The sequence below is a fragment of the Saccopteryx bilineata genome, chromosome 1, assembly GCF_036850765.1.
Source record: "Saccopteryx bilineata isolate mSacBil1 chromosome 1, mSacBil1_pri_phased_curated, whole genome shotgun sequence".
Lineage (NCBI taxonomy): Eukaryota > Metazoa > Chordata > Mammalia > Chiroptera > Emballonuridae > Saccopteryx > Saccopteryx bilineata.
In genome coordinates this window covers 344,170,067-344,197,788 of record NC_089490.1, presented here as the reverse complement: position 1 = coordinate 344,197,788, position 27,722 = coordinate 344,170,067, and the positions used below count along the sequence as shown (strand labels likewise).

The 27,722-nt window shown below is 37.3% G+C and overlaps 1 protein-coding gene across 1 annotated transcript in view; it reads left to right on the top strand.

Annotated features, from left to right (window-relative positions):
• Nucleotides 1–27,722, top strand: part of ACER3 (alkaline ceramidase 3) — a 134,293-nt gene that overhangs the window by 85,532 nt on the left and 21,039 nt on the right. Inside the window, exon 7 of the mRNA XM_066249681.1 lies at nt 13,261–13,319. Within this exon, the coding sequence (XP_066105778.1) occupies nt 13,261–13,319 (59 nt within the window). The remainder of the gene's footprint in view (nt 1–13,260; nt 13,320–27,722) is intronic.

Sequence of the window (27,722 nt, the reverse complement as noted above, 5' to 3'; positions counted from 1 at the left end):
GGAAAAGGAGGGAAAAACAACATTGTCTAATCTAGTGAGTTTTCAATTAGTGTGCCATCAGAATTTTTAAAACATGCAATACCTAACTATTTCATCAGGGGCACTGACCTTTTTTCCCTTAGATTGTCAAGCAGAAAATAACAGCCAATGCAACAATAGCCGTCAGTGTGAATGTCCTGTCTTGAACCATAAATATTTAAGTCATATAATAGAATCGCATCTTATTAGTCATGTCACATAGTAAGGTTGCATCTGATTGATTCATTTATGGTACCAGAAATCCTTATAGTATTATACAAGTATAGGCATCTGATTTTTTTATAGTCATTTTTGAGCAAAAAGCATAGGTAATTACTATCTTTTAAAATTTTTTTCTATTGATTTGAGAGAGAGAGAGAAAGGGAAAGCGAGAGAAGCATCAACTCATTCCATTTAGTAGCACACTCATTGGTCGCTTCTCACATGTGCCCGGACCGGGAATTGAACTCATGACGTTAGTGTGCTAGGATGAGGCGGTTCCACTGAGCCACCCGGCCAGGGCCAATGTATTTTTTTTTCGTACATCAATAAAAATTATACCTATTTTTTTTGTCAGATCATCAAAAATTATATTTTTTGGTGTGCCACAGAATTTTAAAAATTTAGTTTATATGTGCATGAGATGAAGAAGGTTGAAAATTGCTGGTCAAACCTACAGGAGCTCTGGCTTGGAATCTTGATTTCTTAACCACCTTCATTTCTTGCCACTCCATTACTCATGGACAAATTTCTTGCTCTGCCTGTTTTTCAGTTTCCTCATCTGTAAAATGTTCCCCAAAAAAGAAGTATTATTTCACAAGGATAATATAAAAATAATTAAGACAATAAAAACACAAGGCTATAAAAATATACAGCATGATACTAAAAGTACATATTGAGATGTAAGATGACATGTAGAAATTTTTGCCTGTGGTGATCACAGAAAGCTTATGAAAGGTATTTGAGTTGGGGCTAGAGAGATAAGTAAAGATACACGATTAGAAGGAAGGAGTTAATAAACACTTTAAAAGTATCTGCCACAACCAGAACGATTGTCTTGTTAATCAGACTAGCTTCCCAGAGGAAGAAAATATTGATAATAGTTCTACTTTACTATATTAAATGTAAGATGATCTAGACATCTCCAAAAGAGAACTAGATGCTATTTATTTAATTTAAAGCCTTCCAAATGGTAAAATACACAAATCACATAGCCTCCACATTCAATAGAAACACCAATAGATCTTAAATAAGGAAACAAAAAAGGATATTTGAGAATAGATTAAAAGAACACTTAAGAAATTTGTAAACCCTCTTTAAGCACCTAATTGACAAATTAGTATTTGAATAGCTCAGATAAGATGTCATCTAATGTCTCAAAGTCTTCCTGCCAAAGTAGATGTCTCTTAAAGATTGTTTCTAGGCAGGAAACATCAGTATTTTATAACTCTCCCTTCTAATTTGACCTTCATGGTTTTCAAGAAAGAACACACTATGTAAACAGTTTGAAAAGCAAGGACTTAAGCAAATTTACTTAAATTTTATTATGTTCCATTAGTGCCATTTTATTACAAATTAGAGATGTAAGGAAACTATCATACTATGTAAGTACAAATGGAAAAGAAGCAAAAGAAGCTGACCTTTTTGAATATCTATTATGTGCTGAGTCAGTGATGAGCAATCTTTTGAGCTTGGTGTGTCAAAATTCGCCAAAAAACCGAGCATAACTCAGGTGGTGTGTCACTTCGAGAAAAAAACCTATAATTTCGCAATATTTATAGTTTAACAAAAATGTATAATTGCAATATATAACTGTATTTTGTAAGAATCCATGGGAGTCTGAAAGACCAGAGTAACAGGCTTTATTGAAAGGAAGAAAGGAACCCTGCTGGGCACTTCTCCTGGGGGAGAAGAGCACCCGTTACAGACTAGGGGCGAGTTATATAGTGTTTGGGAGAGTCTGAGGGGATACTGAGGCAAAAGTCCTGGTATGTCCAGAATGCTCCTCCTTGGGGGGCTTCGAGCATATGAGTGTTGAATTAAAAGTCCTGGTATGTCCGGAGCGCCTCCTTGGGGCGGCTTGTCAGCTTTTGGAATTCCTCTGTCTCAGGGTCAATAGTCCAGTAAGGATGAGGTCTGACAGATAAGCGGAACAGCAAGAGGGCAGTTTGGAATTCACGTATCTATCATTTTTAATAAACCAAAAACTAATTATTCAACTTACCTGCTTAGTGACTTCTTTGTTCATCTGTCAGTCGGTTTCTTTTATTGGTCTTGATATTATTTAATTTGTGTGGGGTGCTGTGAACTAAGATAAGTGAGGGGGAGGGGGAACTCTTTAACTAACCCGCCTATTTTGTTGATGAATTTCATTGGCTAAATCTTCAATTGAAGGTTGGTATTTTGTACACTTCAAGCCTAAGCAAGCACTACTAACTTTGTTTCTTTTGTTGGTTTTGATATTATTTAACGCTGAGAATAAGGCCTCACAAAAATACGTAGAGGGGAAAATTGTGAGTAAAGCCATTGCTATATTTTTCAGGGTGCTAAAAGTGTCTGGTAATCAGTTCCAGGCACTCCAAATTTCCTGTTCATAGTGGCACTCCTCTTGATTCTCCAAGTGGCACCTTTCAAGATTCTCAAGCTTTGACCTCAAGTCGACAAACACCTGAGCCCAGATGCTGTCTTGAAATTCTGCAAGTTGCATCTTATGTAAATTAAGATGGCTGCTGCTATTTCTAATGGCGGGAAATGACTGGTACCGGTCAGTGGCCCAGGAGTTGGGGACCACTGGTCTACACTACAGCAAATGTTTTATCCTTGGCTCCTGCACCTGGCCGTGCAGGAGCCAAGGATGAAACGTCCTTCTCGGTATGCGGCCCCATACTTCTCTGGTATGCGGCCGCATGTGGCCACATGTCATCGAAAATGGCTACACATGTCAGTGCTGACACGCATGTCATAGGTTCGCCATCACAGTGCTAAGTATTGTATATTCTTTCATATACTATAGTTTATATGGATTGACTTACCTATTAACTTAAAAATATCAACAAACCTACATAAAAATTATCATCTTCTTTGTGTAGGTGAGGTAAATGAGAGTCAGAAAGGTTAAGTAATCTGCCCAGTGTTTCTTAGTTAGTGGCAGAGCTAGAATTTGAATCTAGATCTTTCCATTTCAAAGCCCATTATTTTCCGTGAGGTGTTAATGCCCTGTAGCAGATTATTTTGGAATCTAATTTATTATCAGAAAGATATGTTTTTTTAAAAGAATGAAAAATACTATCTAGATTTTAGTGCAATGATGAACTTATTAGAAAAAATGTGAACGCTGAAGATGTTAAACTTAACCCTTTGAGTAGTGAGTTTTTTTATGCTTGCTGACCTCTGGGAGTGAGGTTTTTTTTCAAAAAATGAAATTAGTTCCAGTTAAAGTTTTATTAACTTAAAATTATGTTTATTTGATAACCAATTTATGGAAACAAGAAGAACATACATTTGCCTTTTTTAATGTTGCCTTACACATTTTTAAAATAAACTGATTGTACTCTGGATGGTCAGGAGGCACGAAGACGTACATGAACATTCATACTACTCAAAGGGTTAAATATATATGATAGCTATGCTTTACTTTAGGTAAACCAGAATTCAGTTATCAATTTTAAAAACTTTCTGAAGTTAAATATAAGTGAAGTACTTTGGGGATAAAAAGATTAAATTCTATAGAAGGATTTCAGGAAGGCTTTACATAGAAGATTTGAGCAGGATTTATTTGACTGTAGGGTTCTTTTTTTATAGAATATCTCTTAACATCTCCCAGCACAGTAGTATCCTAGGGAATGCTATTTGGGAAAAATCTTGTGCTACAATACAAGATTCTGCAGAACAGAAAATGAGAAAGGAAGACTGGAACCAAATTGTGAAGCAGTGGATGTCATGCTAAAGCTTGAATTTTATGCTTTTGCCATTGACAGAGGCAAGACATGCTAAGATCTGTTTCAGATATTTTTGTCAATTTTATATAGGATGAAACAGAAGCTGTATACTTGGGGCAGAATTAGGATTTTAAACCAGCTCTGAATATCTACAAAAAACTGCTTTTACCAATAGACCACATTGCCTTGTAAGACTTGTGTAATGTTTTATAGTTATAGTTATAGTATTACTAAATATAGTAATATCTACATATAGCTTATTAGTATTTAAACTAACATTTAATTATGTATGAAGCACCAACCTTATCATGTAAGGCTATCATATTAATTCCCCAAATAAAATGTCTCTTACATCCCTAATTTGACTATAATTGTAGAAATATGAAACCACTGTCACCTAGTTCAGTCCCTTAATTTTACAAATGGTATTCCAAAGCCAAGATAAATGAAGTAACTTGTCCAAGGTTATATAGTGAGGCAGTAATCAGATGGTATAAAAATCTAGATCCTCCAACTGTAGCCAGTGGCTTTTTATGTTAGAGGTTCTTTACTATGTTTGGACAATTGTCATTAATAGAATAAGTGAGTCCGTTACAAACTCAGGAGATTCGAATGTGAAGTTAATAATTTTTCTTGTGTGTCAATGTGGAATTCATTATTGTTTATTTATTTATTTATTTTTTTTACAGAGACAGAGAGTCAGAGAGAGGGATAGACAGGGACAGACAGACAGGAACAGAAAGATGAGAAGCATCAATCATTAGTTTTTCGTTGCACATTGTGACACCTTAGTCGTTCATTGATTGCTTTCTTATATGTACCCTGCTTTCAGCAGACCAAGTGACCCCTTGCTCGAGCCAGTGACCTTGGATCCAAGCTGGTTAGCTTTTTTGCTCAAACCAGATGAGTCTGCACTTAAGCTGGCGACCTCGGGGTCTCGAACCTGGGTCTTCGGCATCCCAGTCCGACTATCTACTATAGTCTATCCACTGCGCCACCGCCTGGTCAGGCGAATTTATTATTGTTTAAATACAGCAGGTCCTTGAATAACATTTTGCCATTTTATGATGACATTGATGAGTTGCTGTAGGAACTTAGCTCTTATTTATATCAATTAGCCTATGGTAAAATTTGTTTCATTATACATCATTTTGCTGTAGTTTCAAGAATCTGTGGACAACCTTAAGTGAGGACTTAATGGTATTTTTATTTTTAAAGAACATCAAACTTACAGAAAAGTTGCCCAAATAGTACAGAGAACTCCCCCACCCCCCAGCCTGAACTACTTGAAAGTATATTGTCAACATTTTGGAGCATGATTACTTAAGGTAGTGTCTACCTAGACTTCTCTCCACTGTAAAGTTATTTTCTGTACCTTCACAATTAGTAATAACTTTGTAGAAAAGTATTCTGAGGCTTATGAAAATTCTTTTAATTGTTAAACTTTAAATGTATTTCTTTTAACCTCTGTGGACTCATATATTCCTATTTTATCCAACAGGTTATGATTTGTTACTATCATTATTGATTTTGGTGTACAAATTGTCTCAGATTTGGCCAGTGAGAGCCCTTTCAAGCTGGGTTCTGAGTATTTTGATGTGTTCCCATTTTCTTTTTTTTTGAGTATTCCTTACTTTTTGGTGCAAGATGTTCCAGGCTCATCTTGTTCTTTCCTTCACCAGGCCTGGAATCCGTCAAATCTCCATGGAGCCCTGGTTATTTTATTGGCAAATGGGGAAACCAGATCCAAGCACTTGATTTGATTACACATGTTTCTATTAGACTCAGCTCATTGAGGTCAGGAATAGTGGATCTTTTCATCTTTGAATGATGAATGCTTAGTCTAATGGTTGTCACTCAGTATTCAATAGGACTTGGTAAAAAATAAGCCAGTCAGTTATTTGGAACTCCTGCCTATGTTTTGGCTTAATCTAAGTAATAGACCACATGGAATGAGTTATGGAAAATGTTAACTCTGAAGAAATATTGAAAGTCGTTCAATATTATAAAGTCGTTCTCCTTCATTATCATCAAAATAATTACTATATTTCTATAAAGTGGGTTTCCAACATCCCACTTTCTTTTTGACAGAGACAGAGAGAGAGTCAGAGAGAGGGACAGACAGACAGGAAGGGAAAGCGATGAGAAGCATTACCGTAATTCCTCGTTGTGGCACCGTAATTGTTAATTGATTGCGTTCTCATATGTGCCTTGACTGGAGGGCTACAGCAGAGCTAGTGACCCCTTGCTCAAGCCAGCAATCTTGGGCTCAAGTCAGCGACTTTGGGCTTTAAGCCAGCAACCTTTGGGCTCAAGCTAGTGACCATGGGGTCATGTCTATGATCTCACGCTCAAGCTGGTGAGCCCGCACTCAAGCTGGCGACTTCAGGGTTTCAAACCTGGGTTCTCTGTGTCCCAGTTTGACGCTCTATCCATTGTGCCACCACCTGGTCAGGCTCCAACATCCCTCTTAATTTGCCCTCTTTTACCTCAGTTTCATTCATCTTCAGATGTTTCCACATAGGCATCTTATTGCAATTCACAGAACACAACATTTGTCTTTTTCTGCTTTTCTCAAAATATATTAGCTTTCTTTTCACTGATATACAAAAACACAATCTGCTTTTTTCCCCAACCAATAGGTTTCTTGAAGATAAATACCAAGTGTCAGTTTATACACAGCATATTTCTAGGATGCTTTAGCAGAGAGGAAACGCTAGTAATATTTTATAGTATTTGGAATTTGGCAGCTGAAAAATTTATTAAATATGAAAAGATACAAAAATTTCTTGTAAAATATTGTTAGAGGAAAATTGGAAAGAGCAGAAAAGTATGTATTCTATTATCTTTTTAATTTAAAAATGACTAATATTAGCATATATATAGAAAAAGTTGTGAAGGCCATATGGCCACCTTTAATTGCAAGACAACCTGGAAAAATCAAGCTTTTATAGCTAGACATATTGCCCACTGAATAAAATTAGTCTTCTATGAAGACAGGAGAGAATGGACACTGAGTATTGCCACTAGCAGGGTTTATTACAGATTTCTCAGAGGGAATCGTAATGTATAGGATGGAGGTGGAAAGAGAAAATTAATTAAAAAAAACATTCAGAAGAAAAGTTTTTCCTTATCTATTATCTGATCTATTTAACATACTCCCTGAACAATCCATTCTCCTTGATTTCTGTATGCTAATGATTCATAAATCACTTTCTTCAGCTTAGATTTTCTTCTAAGTTTTAGACCCGAATATCTAGAGATCTCTACTTGGATATCTCACTGGTACCTCAAACTCTGAACATAATCCAGAAATGATATCACTGTTTTTCTCTTCAATCTTTCTTCTTTTCATATGTTCTCTTGCCTACTAAACACTTTCACCATTTACCTAACTGCCCAAGTCATAAACCAGGCCATCATTGACTTTCCCAACTCTTCCTAACTCCCATATCAAGTTTCCTGTCCAAGCCCGAAAAACATCTCGAATCTGTGCATTTCTGTCCATTCCCACTGATAATACCCTAGTATAGGCCCCACCTCTCATCTAGGTTAATGCAATACCTTGTCACTTGTCTTCTCCCCATCAGTCATGCCTCCCTCTAATTAATTCTCCATCCAGCAAGACAGGAACATCTTTCTAAAACAGGAGTGATCATGTTGAGCTACTGCTGATACTTTCATTGATTTCTCATTGCTCTTAAGATAAAGCCCAACTCCTTAACATTACTTGAAAAGCCAGACTTCACTTCTGTTGACCTTTCTGACTTCATTTTTCCAATTCCTGCTCCAACAAGATGTTCTAGACACTCTTACTTTCTTCTAGTCCCCAGAATATGAGCTATGCAAGTTATACTCTCCCTCTTCTCTTAATAATGCTTTTCTGGCAAATGTTTCAGTTATGAAATTAAACATTGTATCTTCCATGAAAGTCTCTCTGATCTATGTAAGTCTAGATTTGTAGTCTTTCTGTGTGTTTTCAAAGGATTTTGTACAGTCCTGTCACAGAGTTAAAATATTACATTTTAATTTCCTGGTTACTTGTTTCTCTTCTCCCTCAATGGTAATAGCTGTGAAGGAAGGGATCAGGCCTTTCTTGTTCACTATTATAGCAGCATGGCTACAGTTATAGATTCAAGCTGGCAGTAGACTTCAATAGGCTTTAATCTAATAACTGGGCCCTGGCCGGTTGGCTCAGTGGTAGAGTGTCGGCCTGGCGTGCAGGAGTCCCGGGTTCAATTCCTGGCCAGGGCACACAGGAGAAGTGCCCATCTGCTTCTCCACCCCTCACCCTCTCCTTCCTTTCTGTCTCTCTCTTCCTCTCCCTCAGCCAAGGCTCCATTGGATCCAAGTTGGCCCGGGTGCTGAGGGTGGCTCCATGGCCTCTGCCTCAGGCGCTAGAATGGCTCTGGTTGCAACAGAGCAATGCCCCAGATGGGCAGAGCATCGCCCCCTGGTGGGCATGCCGGGTGGATACCAGTTGGGCGCATGCAGGAGTCTGTCTGACTGCCTCCCCATTTCCAACTTCGGAAAAATACAAAAAAAAAAATCTAATAACTGTTTTCTTAGTTTAGCTTTATAGAAGTAAACAAGGTGAAGGATACAGCAGGTATCACATAGTCACCTCATCAGGAGAATAATAGGTATCCACATACACAGCTTATTTTGCCCTCTCATCCACTTAAGTTGTGTAAAGCTGCCAGAGATGAGCGCTACATGTAGTAGAGGTCATTGTAACACATAGGAACTACAGACCCCTTTTCCTATTTTTTTATGGTCATCTTTTATTCTGTTCTCATGCAGGCCTCAAGCCTCCAACCTAGGTACAGTCCTTCAAAACAACATTCCCCCTATATCTTAATTGTTGTGTCCAAGGCTGGGAGACTGAGGTCGTTCTCAACAAGGCCTGCATCAGCCCAGGCTGATATTAACTTTTTACTCACACCATTATGTCTCCAGACTCTAGTATAATGCGCGATAAAGATTTGTTGGATTCTATTTAATAGAGTCCACAGTAGTACGTAATCTTTTAATTATATTAAAAGGTTAAAGGACAAAAATTATGTAATTATCTCAAGAGATACAGAGAAAGTATTTGATAAAATTAAAATATACCCATGATTTTAAAACTCCTCGCAAACTATAAATAAAAGAAGACCTCTGAATCAGATAAAGATTATTAAATTTTTTTTTCAAATCCTACAGCTAACATTACACTTAGTGATGAACCATTGAAAGCTTTCCTTCTGAACATGAGATAATAAAAATGTTTGTTATCACCAATTTTATTCCCATTGCCCTGGTGGTCCACTGAGGTAAGCAAGAAAAATAAAAATCACTGAGTTTAAAAGTATGAAACAATACTGTAAGCAGTCACAAGTGACATACAAATGTATACATAGAAAAACTAAACGATCTACAGATAAAAAATTATAATTAAAAGATTTTTAAAAATAAAGTCACATTACATAAAATAATATATAAAAATGGTTGTATTTATCTCTAACAGCAAACAGGTTTAAATATTTTTAAAAGTAAACTTATAATAATCATCTCAAAATATGAAATACTTAAGAATAAATTTAATATAAATGTTTAAGACATATATATGAGAGAAATTATAAAACACACTTGGAGACATTAAAGAATACCTAAATAAATAGATAGCTATATCATTACAAGACACAGAAAACACTAATCATTTATCTTAAAATTTAGAATTTAGATTCATCAAAGACATCATAAAGAGAGTGAAAACAATTCTGACCAGGTAGCTTAATTGGTTTGAATATTGTCCTGCTATGCCAAGGTTGCAGGTTTGATCCCTGGTCAAGGCACATACCAGAATCAACCAATGAATGCATAAATAAGTGGAACAACAAATTGATGTTTCTCTCTCTTTCCCCCTTCCTTTCTCTCTAATATTAATGAATAAAATATTTTAAAAAGAGTGAAAACAATGCTATAGAATGGAATAAGGTATTCACAATACATGTAATCAGTCAAAGACTAATGTGTGTGAAGACTTCCTACAAACCAATAAAGTGAAAGAAGACCTGGTAGAAAAGTGAACAAAATATTTTTTATTAACATTTTTTTATTATTATTAAATTTAATGCAGTGACATTGATAAATCAGGGTACATATATTGAGAGAAAACTTCTCCAGATTATTTTGACATTTGATTATTCTGCATACCCCTCAGCCAAAGTCAAATTGTTTTCCTTCACCTTCTATCTGGTTTTCTTTGTGCCCCTCCCCTCCCCTCCCCTCACCCCCTCTCTCTCCTTCATCGCCCCATCCCCCCCCACCTCACCCCACCCCTGTTACCATCACATTCTTGTCCATGTTTCTGAGTCTCATTTTTATGTCCCATCTATGTATGGATTCATATAGTTCTTAGTTTTTTCTGATTTACTTATTTCACTCTGTATAATGTTATCAAGGTCCATCCATGTTATTGTAAATGATCTGATGTCATCATTTCGTATGGCTGAGTAGTATTCCATAGTATATATGTGCCAAAGCTTTTTAATCCTCTCGTCCTCTGACGGACACTTGGGCTGTTTCCAGATCTTCGCTATTGTGAACAATGCTGTCACAAACATGGGGGTGCATTTCTCCTTTTGGAGCAGTTCTATGGTGTTCTTGGGGTATATTCCTAAAAGTGGGATAGCTGGGTCAAAAGGCAGTTCCATTTTTAATTTTTTGAGGAATCTCCATACTGTTTTCCACAGAGGCTGCACCAGTCTACATTCCCACCAGCAATGCAGGAGGGTTCCCTTTTCTCCACATCCTCGCCAGCACTTATTCTTTGTTGTTTTGAACAAAAGATTTTAAGAGACACATCACAAAAGTTATATCCAGTGCCAGTAAACATATGAAATATTGCTAAATCTATTAGTCATCATGGAAATGAAAATTTTAAGCAATAAGCTATCACTACACTCTTAACAGAATAGCTAAAATCAAAGAGACTTGACAGTATCAAGTGCTGGCTGGCAAGGAATTAAAAACATAGATTGACAAAGGTTTAGAAACCTGACTATTTCATATGTTGGTGAGTATGTGGCACAAAAGAAACACAGACACCTTTTAAAGATTGGTATAACCATTTTGGAAACAGTTTGGCTTTTTTTAAAAAAAAAAAATTTTGATGATACATACACCCTCCAACCCAGCAATTACATTTTTAGGTACACACCGTAGATAAATTTCTGTAAATGTGCACTAGGATGTGTGAATAAGAATGTTCAGAATAGTGCAACTGGAAATAACCTAAAGATGTCCATCAACACAAGAATGGATAAATTGTGGCATTTTTATCCAGTTAAATAGTACATAACATCAAAAATGAATGAACTGGCCTGACCTGTGGTGGCGCAGTGGATAAAACGTCGACCTGGAAATGCTGAGGTCGCTGGTTCGAAACCATGGGCTTGCCTGGTCAAGGCACATATGGGAGTTGATGCTTCCAGCTCCTCCCCCCTTCTCTCTCTCTGTCTCTTTCTCCTATCTGTCTCTCCTCTCTAAAAATGAGTAAAAAAAAAAAAAAAAAAAAAAAAAAGAATGAACTAAGATTGTATGTACAAAACATCTGAATTTTAAAAGACAAGACAAAAACAAAGATATGCAGTATTATTCTATTATAAATTAAAATTCTATTAAAATTCAAAACAAATATTTAGGAATGTATATTTAGGAGACAATTTTAAATTAGTAAATATATTGAAAAAAAAGCAAAAGATTGTTTATTTAAAAATCTAGCCTGACCAGGTGGTGGCACAGTGGATAGAGCGTCAAACTGGGATGCAGAGGACCCAGGTTCGAGACCCCGAGGCCGCCAGCTTGAGTGCGTGCTTATCTGGTTTGAGCAAAGCTCACCAACTTGGACCCAAGGTCGCTGGCTCAAGCAAGGGGTTACTCGGTCTGCCGTAGCCCCACATATGAGAAAGCAATCAATGAACAACTAAGGTGTCACAATGCGCAACGAAAAACTAATGATTAATGCTTCTCATCTCTCTCCGTTCCTGTCTGTCTATCCCTATCTATCCCTATCTCTGACTCTCTCTCTCTGTCTCTGTTAAAAAAAAAAAAAGGTCTAAGTTGTTGGGGGGAGGGTTGCACTGGGAAGCGACATGTGCAGTACTTCTAGGCATTAACCAGGATCCATTTTTTTTTTTTATTCATTGAGAATAAAATTGAGAAGGGAGGCAGAGACAGATTCCCACATGCGCCCCGACCAGGATCCACCTGGCAAGCCCACTAGGGTGCAATGCTCTTCCCATCTGGGTGTTGCTCTGTTGCTCAGCAACCAAGCTCTTCTTAGTGCCTGAGGCAGAGGCCATGGAGCCATCCTCAGCACTGAGGATCAGTTTGCTCCAATAGAGCCATGGCTGCAGGAAGGGAAGAGAGAGAGAGAGAGGCAAGAGGGGGAGGGGTGGATAAGCAGATGGTCACTTCTCCTGTGTGCCCTGGCCAGGAATTGAACCCGGGACATCTGCACCTGGGGCCGACGATCTACAACTTAACCAACTTGCCAGGGTCCGGGATCTATTTCTTGATGTGCATGGTACTCTTCCAACTATTGTCTTTATAAATATTTCTTAAGTCTATATTTATATTCTATCCAACTTTTAGTTTTTAATATTTAACGTTTTAAATTTCTATTTTTCCATTAGGTTTAGTTTTCCAGGTAGTAGTACTACACAGGGCCCATTATAGAAGAGAAAAAGATTAGTTAATGGAACTACATCCAGGAAGATGTGGGAGCATATATGCAGAATCAAGGACCCAAATTAGATTAACTTCAGTCAAGAAGAAATGGGCACCTTTTTTTGGACACTAGTAATGGGAGAAAGAATGCAGGGAGAGGACGCATATACGAATGCACAAACACTTAGAAGGAGAGTTTGAAAGAGTTCATATTTATACTGTTTTCAAATGGAAAATAGAATCATTTGCTGGAAGTGAAGCTAAAGAGAAGAGAAGATTCTAAGGAGTGTTAGCCAAAATTATAGCATTTGTTCAGGTTTCAGCAGATATTTAAAATTTCACATAACCATGAGAATTAAAATTGATATAGGACGTGTGGTTATTCATAAGCAGGCTCTTAATTTTTCCTCAAAGGTTAGCATGACTCAAGTATATAATTAGAAATTTTTTAAAAGTCTGATTTTTAAGTTGTAATGAAAGATAATAAATGTTTATATTTAATTGAGAGGGCTGTTTTTGTGGGCAAAATACACTTCCTTTGCTAAAGAATAAAGATTTTACTAACTTTATTTTTTCCCTTCTTATTCAGGTCATGTATGGAATGTTGGTCTTTGCATTAGTACTTCGATCTATTTATATTGTTACATGGTAAGTAGTTTGGATCATCAACACTATGATTAGAATACATTCAGGTGGTAAAATCTATAGCTTAAATTGAAATAACACATAAAACCTAACTCCAGCAGGGATATTGATTGAAAACTATAACCCAACACTTATTATGGTGTAATTACAAGTAATACTAGTTCATTAAGCAAGTTGATAGGCATCCTGTGAAAACTAAAGTTCCAAAATTAAAGAAATTTGAGGGAAGCTATGTGTAATGGCCTCCTTTTGTTTATAATGTATATTATATACTAAAGGCTTTGAAAAATCCTAGAGAAAAACAATTCTTATTGGTTAAACTACTTGACTAAGAAACCCTTTTTATAGAATACCTCTCAAGTAAGGCTGTTAATGTCCCACAGAATCAATGTTCTAGAAATATCATTTAGGAAATACGGTAGGTATAACTTTATTTTAGAGTTTATGAAGATTAAATTAGAAATAGTCATGTGAGTACCTTACATAAGGCCTGACCATACAGTAGGTGCTCAATAAGTAAATATTATGATTTGTGAGTTTATTCTTTTTTAATTAAACTTTTTTATCTTGAGGTAATGGTAGAATCACATGCATTTGTAAGAAATTGGTACCCTTTACCAGTTTTCTCCAACAGTAACATCTTGCAAAACCTTGATACAATATTACAACCAGGATTTGACATTGATAGAGTCAAGATACAGAACAATCCCCCCCCCACAAAGGATTCCTGTTGTCCCTTTAGAGTCACATTCACTTCCCTCCCACCCATTCCTTCACCCCTGTTCTTAACCCCTGGCAACCACTGAGCTGTCCTTCATTTCTATAATTGTTTTCATTCTAAGAATATTATATATATAAGTGGGATCATATGTATCCTTTGGGATTGGCCTTCTGCACTTAGCATAATTCACTGGAAATTAATATAAGTTGAGTATTCAATAGTTTATTCCTTTCTATTGCTGAGCAGTAGTCCATGATTTGAATATACCACAGTTTAACCATTCACCTGTTAAATGACACCTGAATTGTTTTCAGTTTTTGACTGTAATGAGCAAAGCTACTATGAATATTTGTTTACATGTTTCTGTGTGAATGCAAGTTTTTATTTCTCTGGAATAGGTGCCCAGAGTGGAATTACTGCGTTGTATTATATAGTAATATGCTGGGAAAATATACAGAGTTAGGATTACAATTAGAGACAGCGAGGCACCCTACGGCAAAAGCCCTGAGTGGACGAGTGCCCAGAGGCCTCTCTGATCCCTTACTGGAAACAGTGCGTGCTGGAAACAGCAAAACAGCATAAACAGCAGGATAAGATTTAGCAACACAGAAAATGTTTAGACTCTCATAACAGATTAGGAGCCAGCATGTTCCTTGTACTTTACTTTAGCCTCTGAGAACTTACTCTGTTTGCTTCCTTGAGTTCTTTGCACTTGCTAATAAATATCTGAATAAGGCTGAGGACAAGGCTTCAGTCCTGCAACCTGCTGACCGGGACTGTTGCCTCCCCTCAGCCCCTTTGAGCATTCCATCTGGTCTCCGAGTAGTTCACTGTTGCAGTGACAAGTGGTGCCTCGTGTGAGGAACAGGAACCAAATGACAGGTTTGCTACTCTGAGTAGTCCTTGTCACCACGACAGTATTGTAGTTGTATGTTTAGTTTTTCTCAAAGCTGCAAAACTATTTTCCACAGTGACTGTACCATTTTACATTCCCACCAGCATTGTATGAGTGGCCCAATTTCTCTGCATCTTGGCCAACATTTGGTATTGTCACATTTTTTATTTTAACCATTCTTAGTTGTATGTACTGATATCTCATAGTGGTTTTAATTCTCTAATGTCTAATTATGTTGAATATATTTTCATGTGCTTATTTGCCATCTGTATATCTTTTATTATGAAAGTCTATTTGTGTCTTTACCCTTTTCCTTTATTTTATTTTTCTGAAGTGAGAAGCAGGGAGGCAAAGAGACTCCTGCACACGCCCAACCAGGATCCACCTGGCATGCCCACTAGGGGGTGATGCTCTGCCCATCTGGGGCATTGCTCTGTTGTAACCCAAACCATTCTAGCACCTGAGGCAGAGGCCAACTTTGATTCAATGGAGCCTTGGCTGCGGGAGGGGAAGAGAGAGACAGAGAGAAAGGAGAGGGGGAAGGATGGATAAGCAGATGGATGCTTCTCCTATGTGCCCTGGCCAGGAATCGAACCTGGGACTTCCACATGCCAGGCCAACACTCTACCACTTGAGCCAACCAGCCAGGGTCTCTTTACCCATTTTCTAATGGGACTATTTCTCTCTTTTTTTTATTCTGGTTCAGTTTTGAGCATTCTTTAGATTTTAGATACTAATCCTTCATCAAGCATGTGGCTCACAAATATTTTCTCCCAGTCTGTACCTTGTCTTCTCATCTTTTTCACAGGGTCATAGACAGAAAAAAACTTTTTAATTTTGATGAGTATACCTTATCAGATTTTTTTTTTGTGGATCATGCTTTTGGTGTTAAGTCTAAGGATTCAGTGCCAAATTTCAGATTTTCACCTATGTTTTCTTCTAAAAGTTTTGTGTAGTTTTGCATTTTGCATTTCACATTTAAGTTCATGATTTATTTTGAGTTAGTTTTTGTTTAAGATGTGAGGCTTAGGTTGAGATGCCTTCCCCCTATGGATGCACAACTTCACCAGGATCACTATTTGAAAAGACTATCCTTTCTCCTTTGAATTGCTTTACACCTTTCTCATAATTTATTTGGGTATATTTGTGAGGATTTGTTTTATTCTGTTGCTTTGATCTATGTATTTATCTCTTTACCAATGCCATACTCTCTTGTTTCCATAGCTATAGAATACTTCTTCAAATTATATATACTGCTCACAAAAATTAGGGGATATTTTAAAAACAAATATAAAGTTATAAAATATCCCCTAATTTTTGTGAGCAGTAGTTCTGGAGGCTAGAATTTGGAAATCAAGGTGTCAGTAAGGCATGCTTCCTCCAAAACCTGTATCAGAATCCATCCTTAGTTATTCTTTGATTCTGATGGTTTGATAGCAATCTTTGGCATTCCTTGACTTTTACCTGTATGATTCCAGTCTCTGCCTTTGTCATGATATGGTGTTCTCTCTGTGTCTGTGTATTCACATATTCTTATAAGGACATCAGTCATATTGGATAAGGAGCCTACTCTACTCCAATATAGCTTCTTTTTTTTCTTCTTCTTTTACAAATGAGAGGAGGGGAGATAGACAGACTCCTACATGTGCCCCGACCAGGATCCACCTGGAGACCCATGTCCAGGGCTGATGCTCTACCCATCTTGGGCCAATGCTCACAACCAAGCTATTTTTAGTACCTGAGGCAGAGGCTTCATGGAGCCATCCTCAGCTCCCAGGGCTGAAGTGCTCAAATCAATTGAGCCATGGCTACAGGAGAGGAAGACAGAGTGAGAAGGGGGAGGGGTGGAGAAGCAGATGGTTGCCTCTCCTGTGTGCCTGACCAGTAATCGAACCCAGGATATCCACATGCCGGGCCAACACTCTACCACTGAGCCAACCGGCCAGGGCCTTTATTATTTATTTTTTTGAAAGAGAGGGAGAGACAGGAAGGGAAAGAGATGAGAAGCATCAACTTATAGTTGTGTCACGTTAGTTGTTCATTGATTGCTTCTCATACATGTTTTGACTGGGGGGCTCAAGCCAGCAACCTTGAGGTTCAAGCCAGTGACCTTTGGGCTCAGGCCAGTGACCATAGGATCATATTAATGATCCTATGCTCAAGGCTGTGACCTTGTGCTCAAGGTGGTAAGCCTATGCTCATGCCAGATGAACCGGCGCTCAAGCTGGTGACCTTGGGATTTTGAACCTTGGACCTCAGCATCCCAGGTTAATGCTCTATTCACTGTGCCACCACTGGTCAGGCATGACTTCATCTCAACTAATTATATCTACAGTGATTCTATTTCTAAATGCAGTTGTGTTCTCCGGTACTAGGGGTTAGGACTTCAGCATATCTTTTGTAGGGGGAAATAATTCAACCCATAATATTGCCTTTTCCCTGTGCCATTTAAAATATAGCATCTTAAATATTTTTTCTACATGCATGTAGAATCTCATTAGACAATATCAAGATTTTTTGCCCCAACAATAAAACATAATATTAAAACTCCAGAGGAGAAGGAAAATATATTTACTAATATTTTTACTCTTTTCATTTGTTTTCTTATCTAACTTTTCAACCTTCCTTCCCTCATCATTTCCTTTCTATTTAGAAAACTTCCTTAGCCAATTGTTTAGGGTAGAAATATTGGCAACGTATCTTTTTAGTTTTCCTTCCTCTGAGACTGTTTTGATTTCTGTTTCATTCCTGAAGGGTATTTTCACTATATATAGCATTCTTGGTTGACAGTTTCTTTTTTAATTGAAAAATGGTGGACCACGTTCTTCTGGCCTACAAGTTTTCTGATAAGAAATCCTGTCATTCAAATAGTTTTTCCCACATAGTATAGGTAAGCTGTTTTTTCTCTCTCACTGCTTTCAAGATTTCCCCCTTGTCTTTAATTTTCAGAAGTTTGATTATGATGTGTCTTGATGTGGATTTCTTTGAGTTTAACTTGTTTGAGGCTGGCTCAGCTTCTTCAATCTATGGGTTTAGGTTTTTTTAATAGTTTTTTGGGAGGGAGGGGGTTGGCTAAATTTGAAAGTTTTCAGCCAGTATATCTTCAAGTACTTTTTCAACCCTGCCCTCTTTTTCCTTTCCTTCCAGGAGACCAATAACATGAATGCTAGACCTTTTGTTATAGTCCCACAGGTCCCTGAGTGCCACTTTATTACTGCCAAATACTAGTAGGTATCCAAGTTCTTCCTAGGCCTTTCAGCACACAGTTGGGGAAGAAGCTTCTCATTACTGCTGGGCTGGGAGAAAATTTCCATTTTTTTATTAGGCCTTCCTGATACCACCCTTGGCTGGAAGGGGCAGGAATACTTAATTATTTCACTGACACCTCTTAATGACCTTCTTACTTCGGTTAGTGTGAGAGTTCTGACTCGCCAGTATATCTCCTCTGACACACAACCATGGGGAGAAAAAAGAACACTGTTGCCACATGAGGATGCAAGTTCAGGCTTCCTGTGTGGTCTTGACCGACACTGCAGGGAGTGGGGAGTTCATAACTGCTGGATGAGATGCAAGTTCCAGCCTTCCCTGCTTAACCTTAGCCTGGCAGGAGGTTGGGGCACCTTCTTACAGCCTGATGAGGGGCGAAATCTAGGTTCTCAAGCAGATACTGCAGCATGGATGGGAATGGGACTAGGTTTTTCTGTGGAGTTTGGCTATAGAATAGCAGTTACGTAAGTTTTCTGTTTTGTGCTAAGCTGCCTCTTTCCTGGCCATTGGGCTAGAGACAACAGGCTTTAGTTGGGCTCTTGTTTTTTGTCTGTGCTTAGTGGCATTACTGGGTTTCTAGCTTCTTCAGTTCCAACTCTGTGATATAAGAAGCAGCAAAAAAAGAAGAAGAAATGCATGTAACTTATTACTATAGCATTACTCAGGTCCAGAGTTCCTAACAAGTCTGCCTTCTTCTCTTCATATTTCAGAGTCTTCTTCTGTTTGTTTATATATAAGGTTCATTAAAAAATTTTTTTTAAATTGTACTTAAGTCTGAAGAATAGGTAAAAGTATGTCTGTTTCATCTTCCCAGAAGCAGTAGTCTCTAGTTTATTCTGTCTTTAATCTAGGCACCTAAGGGTATTTATTTTAAAGAAGCAAAAAAACCAAAACAGTCCTTGCCTAAAATCAGGTCTGACAGATAGGATAACAATACTTTTAGAAACACAAATGATAGACCTATAAAACATATGAAACCATGTAAATCCTATGAAATAAAAACATCTTTCTTCAATCTGCCTTGCCATAGCTTCTTTTTTACATATCCACTTGGTGATTATTTCATTTAGTATTTTCATTTTTTACTTATCTGTCTGCCCAACTAAATTGTAAGTTTCTTAAAGTCTTATTTATCTTGGTAACACCTGGAACTCAGAATAATGTTTGTTAGTAAAGATTTTTTTAAGTCAAATTGAAACTCTCAAACTTTTGTTTCTTTTAATATGTTTGACAAGATATCTGAAAATCTCTCCTTTAACAGAACATGTAGAAATTTCTGAGTAAACGATAACAAACATCCTTTGAAATGCATATTAAGCTCAAAAGAACATAAATATAATTCCAGAGCATTAAATTCAAAGAAGATACTGTAAACTAGTCTGACAAATGAGTTCTGAAATAATGATCAATTTGAAGGCATTTGCAAATACCAGGAAATCAGTCTTAGGTTTGAAGAACTTCTTGAAGAGATTGAAAACAAAGCTTTTTGGGCCTGACCAGGCGGTGATGCAGTGGATAGAGCATTGGATTGGGATGCAGAGGACCCACGTTCGAAACCCCAAGGTTGCCAGCTTGAGCGCAGGCTCACTGGCTTGAGTGTGGGGTCACTGGCAGATATTGCAGCATGGATGGGGATGGGACTAGGTTTTTCTGTGGAGTTTGGCTATAGAATAGCAGTTACATAAGTTTTCTTTTTCAACCCAAAGGTTGCTGGCTTGAAGCCCAAAGTTTCTGGCTTGAACTAGGGGTCACTCATTCTGCTGTAGCCCACTGATCAAGGTACATGAAAAAGCAATTAGTGAACAACTAAGATGCCACAACAAAAAATTGATGCTTCTCATCTCTTTCCCTTCCTGTCTGTCCCAATCTGTCTCTGTCTCTGTCAAAAAAAGAGAAACAAAACGAAAAGAAAACAGCTTTTGGCATGTCTTATATGGGCAGTTGGAACTGTTTCCTTACTGCCACACACAAAGATATAAAGCCAAGACCATCAAAGAGATAAACTGTTAGTGAAATCTGGGTTAGAAAAAAATTTGCTCTTCACTAACTTGTCTTTCATCCTCAGTTTTAGGCAGGAAATATGACTCCCCTAAAATTTTATAATTACTATTCTGAATTCATACAGATTTGGGATTCAAATGTACATAACCCTTATTGTCTGGGAAACCTCAAAGTATAAAATTAACTCAAATAGATACAACTTTCATAGAGCCCCAGCATATCTTAGAGAAGCAAAAGCAAATTATGTTCAAAGAAATATACTGTTAATGGATACCTCTCAAGATTTTAACAAATTGGCAATCAAACGTGTACCAGTCAATAATTCCAAATCCAGAGGAGGAAATAAGTTACCATAAGCAAAAGTCATGACAAGCAGAAAATAGCAGAAATAAACTCCCCGCATCAGATGCTGAAACATAGGTATTTTAAAAATATTTACTGAAATAAAAGAAAATGAAAAGGTGAATAAGGAATGGTAGATTATCAAAAATGAAATTCTAGATTTGAAAAAGAATTAAAGAACTCTTGATGTTTAAAAAAATCATTGAAATAAAAAACTCAATGGGTAAGTTAGTAAATTAGAGTTAAAGAGAATTAATTAAATTGGAAGGCAGTTCTAAAGTAATAAAACAAAGCATCACAGAAATAACACTTGTAATTGCAGTTCTAGGAGGAGAGAGTAGCAAAAATGGGGAGAAAAGAGATATTCAAAGAGATAATAGGTGAGAAATTTCTACAGTTGATAAAAGACATAACTTTTGAGCTTCAAGAACAATTCCCAAGCAGAATATACGAAAGGAAATCTTTCTCAGGTATGGCGATGTGATAGATTACCTCACTCAGCATCATTCCAGCCTACTTCAAGAGTGCCTTTCTATAATGCAGATGTTAAAAAGCTAAGAGCTTTATTTCCCTTATTTTCTTTGCAGGTAAGGTTCCAGGTACATTCAGGTTCTTCCAATTACATATATTCACATAAGACTGGAATTCAAAACCAAGTCAAGTTGAGGAAGAGAAGTAGTATATAAAGCATCCATTTACTGTTGTGTATCTAAGGCGTGCATATTATGGCTCTGGAACAAACAGGTGTGATGGCAGCTCCATGATTTGTGAGTTTTAGCTAAAATGGTATAATATTGGATACAGTGGTTGATCCAGAGGCTTCCCAGTTCTCCAGCTTCCTAAATGGGCGAGGGTGGGGGGAATTCATTGGCAAGATAATCTTTGATTATGTTCATGAATCATTCCTGGAGAGCCTAAATTTTGCTCATTCAGCATTTCTGTTGGAATCAAAAGTGCTTAATTCTTTTCTGCTTTAAATAGAGATATTATCCACAGTTAAATTCTGAAAAAGCATACTGAAATTGCTGAAATCCAAAGTAAGACATTTTAAAAACATGTAGAGATAGAAGACATATTACCAACAAAGGAGTAACAGCCTAGCACAGGCTTATCAATAGCAACAATGGAAGCCAAAACACAGTTATCTTCAAAGTCCTGAGAGAAATTAACCATCAACTTAGAATTGTATACCCAAATATATTTTAAGAATAAGGGTAAAATTGACATTTTGAACCAAACAAAAAATGGGGAAATTTAACTAATACTGAAAGACCTCCAAAAAGATTTTTTAGGAGGAAGAGCTGAGATACAAGATAGCACAATGAAAGAAAAAAAAAATAGCAACCTATTGGACTATCTGACCAAAAATGTTGTGACTATTTAAATAATATCTAATTTGAAAGATTTTAAAATTGGAACTAAAATGGTAGATATAATAACATGTGAGCAACAAGAGAATGATCTTAGTGACATAGTTCCTAAGGTTATTTTGGGCAAGAGGGTACTACAGTGAATAATTTTAGACTTTATGTATGCATTTTTGATAGCCACTAGAAACAATAATTGATTTTACAATAACTTTTAAAAACATGAAGAATAGTTAAAATGGGATTATGAAAATTGAGTCCAAAAGAAATCAGGAGAAGGGTAAAAGAGAGTCAAAGAAAAGTCATAAAAGCAGAAAATAAAGGAGCAGAAATAATTCAAAATACATCAGTAATCACAGTAAATATAAATGGACACAGCTAAGTAATTAAAAGATACTGACTGTCAAACAGGAAAAAAATACACAGCAATATGTTGTTCTTATGAACAACTAATATGTTGTTCATAAAAAACATGGTTAAAACATAGATACCCAGTAACTTTGAAAGAAAAGAATATAAAAATAAACTGCACAAATATTGACTAAAAGGACTAGCCATTTTAAAACCAGATAAAAAATATTTAAGGTATTATTTAAAATAAATCTGTTCATTATTATTAAAAGATTCAGTTTACTGGAAAAAATGGCAATCTTAAATTTGGAAATTTTTAAGCAAAAATTGACAATTTGGAAAACAAATAAATAAATGCTCCATCATTGCTGAGCTATTTTAACACAGTAACTCAGACTACAAAAAAATAAACAAGAATATAGATAAAATTTGAGTAACACAATAACAAAATGACCTAATACACTCAACAATTAAAGAATGCGTGATCTTTGCAAGCATGCTTGGAGTGATCATTAACTGTACCAGATACCAGCTTTAAAACAAGGTTAATTAAACTTTAAAGAATTGGTGTCATTTATAACAAGTTCTCTGACTATATAGTACATTTACTTTAGTAAAACAGGATGAATCAAAATAGCCCATATATTTGGCAACCTAAAACCACACTTTAAATACAAGTAAAAAAAGAAATCATAATGGAACTATTGAAATGCTTAGAATGGAACCATAATGAAAATACTACAAAATCAAAGTATGATGTAGCTAAAGTTATTCTGAGATGGAAGTTTACAGTCTTAGTTGTTTACATGAGAAATAGAGAAGCTGAAGAATAATGCCCTAAGCACCCAACTTCAGTAATTAGAAAGTAGATTAATAGAATAAACCCAAAGAGAAATAAAGAACAGGATCAATAAAGGCAGAAGCTGAAAAGTAAATGGACTACTGCTAACTGCCTTAACTAATCCAAGAAAGTCAAATCCAAAGCCAAGAACCTTCAATTTCATCAGAGAAATTTCTCAAGTATCAGGCATAAACAGCAACAGGCAGTTTGGGAAAGGAGATGGAGAGGGGAATCTAAAATAAAGAGAATTGGTTAAAAGCGTTAAGAAACTTAAATGATTAGATCCCTTTACCCACTCAATACCACAGAGCAACTGCTAAAGTCTAAAGGTTTATTCTCTGGAAAGGGTGAACAATGTCTTTAAATTGGATTTCACCAGGCACAGTTGAGCATGTGAATACCATACTGAAGTCAAGGAACATGGGTGACCTTATGCATTCTGAATGCTGAATTCAAAGACCCGTGGGCAGTCTGGCCTGTGATAGCGCAATGGATGGAGTGTCGACCTGGAATGTTGAGGTCACCAGTTTGAGACCCTGGGCTTGCCCAGTCAAGGCACATATGACAAGCAACCAATGAACAATTAAAGTAAGCAACTATGAATTGATACTTCTCATCCCTCTTCCCTCTTTTCTCTCTGTAAAAATTAATAAATAAATCTGAAAAAAAATACCTATAGGCAGAAAATTGGAAGTCTTTTAAAGAATTTGAGCAGCCAGGAAGACCCAAAACTACTTATATTAGGCATTCCCTAAAACTTGGCCCAGCAAAATAGCTCTTCAGTGAAAGATACTACTCTAAAAGGCCTCAACCACATGCTTAGAGCTTGTTAACATTTTAGTTTCCCACTCTTAAGAATGAGGAAACAGACAAAATGAATGTATCCAATATGATAGAGTCCGAAACAAGTAATAAGGGGGGAAAATCAACATAGAGAAAACAACTTATGCATGAAGAAAAAGACTTCAAAAATCCCAAAATGAAAACAAATATTCATTAACATTGCTAGAAATATACTCTGTCAAGAGTAGAATGCTGCCTGACCAGTGGTGGTGCAGTGGATAGAGCATTGACCAGGGACACTGAGGTGCCAGGTTTGAGACCCAGAGGTCTCTAGCTTGAGTATGGGATCATTCACATGGTCCCATGGTCACTAGCTTGAGACCAAAGGTTGCTAGTTTGAAGCCCAAGGTTGCTGGCAGGAGCAAGGGGTCACTGGCTTGACTGGAGCCCCCTGGTCAAGGCACGTATGAGAAGCAATCAGTAAACAACTAAAGTGACACAACTGTGAGTTGATGCTTCTCATCTCCCTTCCTGTCGGCCTATCCCTCTCTCGCTTAAAAAAAAACAACAACAACGTAGAATGCTATAAGAAAGGAACATTCAGAGAATCCCTGCCACCCCCCCAATATATAAAGTAAAAATCTGAAGTGAAGGGTTTGAAAGATAGAAATAAGCCACTGGAATCCCTTCTCCTGAATACACATTGTGATTGCATTATGGTCTGTCACCCCACTAATCCTACTTATCAGCAAGCATCTACCCACAGGACAGGCATTAAACCCATGGTATGGTCCAGAATAAACAGGACAGTGCAAGGCCTCAGGACCCTTAGGCTTACTGTCACTGCTGTGGAGAGAAAGCTCAGATCCATGGGCTTCTCTGGTTAGGACAAAAGCAAAGGCAGACACACACACACACATACCCTGGGGTTCATAGGGATGATGAGAAAGAAGTGAAGAATAGAAGAAGCTCTGTAGAAATAACACTGGACCAGATCAGAAGTACCAACATATAAAGGGTTGGGGGAGGGTGGTGGTTGCAGAGAGAAAGGAAGGGATGAAATCATCACCAATTAACTCAAAATGTCCTATAATTGAAAGACATGACTAATTAGATCGAAAGAACCCTTTGGCTCTTCAGCACAATGGGTAAAAATATACCCATGTCAGTGTCAGAATTCTAGACAAGGAAAATTTCTTCATTCTAAGGCAGTTATACATACAAAGGATTAGGAATCAGAATGGCTTTGGATTTGCTGAAGCAAAACTGAAAGTTAGAATTATAGAATTCTAACCTAGAATGCTATAGCCAGCCAAATTATCAATAAAATATGGGGACAAAATACATTTTTATACATTCAAGTTCTCAAAAAAGTATATCCCATAAACTATTGCTCAGGAACCTGTTGAAGGATATGTTTGAGAAATAAGCCTGACTGGTGGTGGTGTCAATGGATAGAGCATCGACCTGGGATGCTGAGATTCCAGGTTCAAAACCCCAAGGTCGCTGGCTTGAGTGCAGGCTCACCAGCTTGAGAGCAGGGTCGCCAGCTTGAACGTGGGATTATCGTTCTGATCCCATGGTTTCTGGCTTGCGCCCAAGGTCACTGCAAGAGCAAGGGATCTGGCTTGGCTAGAGCCCCCAGTCAAGGCAAGTATGAGAAGCAATCAGTGAACAACTAAGTGTCCAGAGATTAAACCAGAAAAGAGGAAGACATGGGATACAAGACAGGAAATTCAACACAGAGAGAGGTGAAGGCAGTTCCCACAGTGAAGGTGAAGGTGAAGGGAAAGGATTTCTCAGATGGTAACTACACACTAGGTAGGCAGCCAGTCCAAAATGGAGCAGCGTGACTCCAGACAGTTATGTTGAGGGCCTTTTATATTATCTACTCTTGTACCTTGTAATACATGAGTAGTGTGTCCTCAGAATCACATCTGTACTTAGCTTGCATGGACTGTGTGCTGATGAAGTTCTTGCTCTCTCATGTGTACCCTGCTACCTGGATAACCAGACATGCATTTCACCCGATAGAAGAATTTTGCTTTGAACTACTGCTGAGAGCTGAAGATTGGCTCTGGTAAGTAAGCTTAGAAGCAGAAATAGTATGGCTCTTACTGATCATACTTCTGTCACATCTCAACACTGGTCCATACTGTAGCCCTGTCACATAGATGCCTTTGCAATGTTAAGCCTTATATTTCCTGGAACTCATTTCTGCCTCCTCCAGATGGGGCCATGATAAACTCTGAAACAAGCTGAAGTCAGATTGTGATTCTCTTAACCTCACCCTCTCTGAGAATCTTTTATCAGTCAGCCTTATGCTTTCCTGATGATTTTTAATCACCTTTTTCATTCATTTATATATAAATACCTATCATTAAAATATGTATTTGGAAACATCTATTCTTGTCATTTACCATATCAAAAAAAAAAGCGCTACATGATAACAATAGACTTAGAGAAATCATTTTATAGAATTCAACAACTATTTATGACCTAAAACGAAACAAAATAAAATCCTTTACAAACTAGTAATAGAAGAGAAATTTCCTAAGCTGTAAACTCTACAGCATCTAACACATTTAGTCTTGAAATGTTTTAAAATGTTTTTCTTTGAGCACAGGCTCACCAGATTGAGCATGGGCTCCCTGGCTTGAGCATGGGATCAAAGACATGACCCCGTGGTTGCTGGCTTGAGCCCAAAGGTCGCTGGCTTGAAGCCCAAGGTCTCTGGCTTGAGCCCAAGGTGGCTGGCTTGAGAAAGGGGTCACTGGCTCAGCTGGAGCCCCCTGGTCAAGGCACATATGAGAAAGCAATCAATTAACAACTAAGGTGCTGCAACTATGAGTTGATGCTTCTCATCTCTCTCCTTTCCTATCTGTCTGTCCCTGTCCTGCTCTCTCTCTCTCTTTAGCGCAGGCATGTGTGTGCAAAAAAAATAAAGAATCTCCCTACCCTTAATGTCTCCTCTTAATAATTGTCTACCCATTTAAAAAAAACCAAAAAACCTTTTCTTTAAGGTAGCTAGCTCTGAGCATGTGCTTGTCAGTGCAGGGTCGCTGGCTTGAGCAGGGGAATTGTCCACATTATCCCAAAGCTTGCCAGCTTGAGCTCAAAGGTCACTGACAAGAAAATCCAAGGTTGCTGGTTGAGCAGGGAGACACTGGCAAGGCCCCAGTCAAGGCATGTACAAGAAGCTCAGTGTACAACTAAAGGGAAAACAACTACAAGTTGATTCTTTTCACCCTCTTTCTCCCTTCATGTCTCTCTCTCAAAATAGAAAAAATAATGATAAATAAATAAATAAAAATTTCTCTTTAAACTCAAGAATAAAACACGGATATATGTTATCACCACTTCTATTCATCATTATACTGGTGGAAGTAAAACATAATATTTGCAAATTATATGCTCATGTACAGACAGTATCACTGAACATGGACCAAAAGCTAGTAGCTATAAGTGGAATTCAGGGATACAAGATTCAAGTCAATATTCAAAAATCCTATTTTTATGTACTAGCACCAAACAATTGGAAAGTGAAATTTTCTAAAGTACAATTTACAATAGCATTAAAAAATGTCATGTGTTTGGGGGTTAAATTTAGCAAATATTTGCAAACCTGAATATTAGAAATTACGATGATAGCTTTTTTTGTGGGAGGAAATAAAGAAGACCTAAATAAATGGGTATACGTACCAGTTTTGTGGATAGAAACTCATTTATTCATTCATTCATTCATTTATTGAGAGAGAGAGAGGAAGGGAGATGAGAAGCATCAGTTGGGTTACTTAGTTGTTCATTGATTGCTTCTCTTATGTGCCTTGACCCGAGG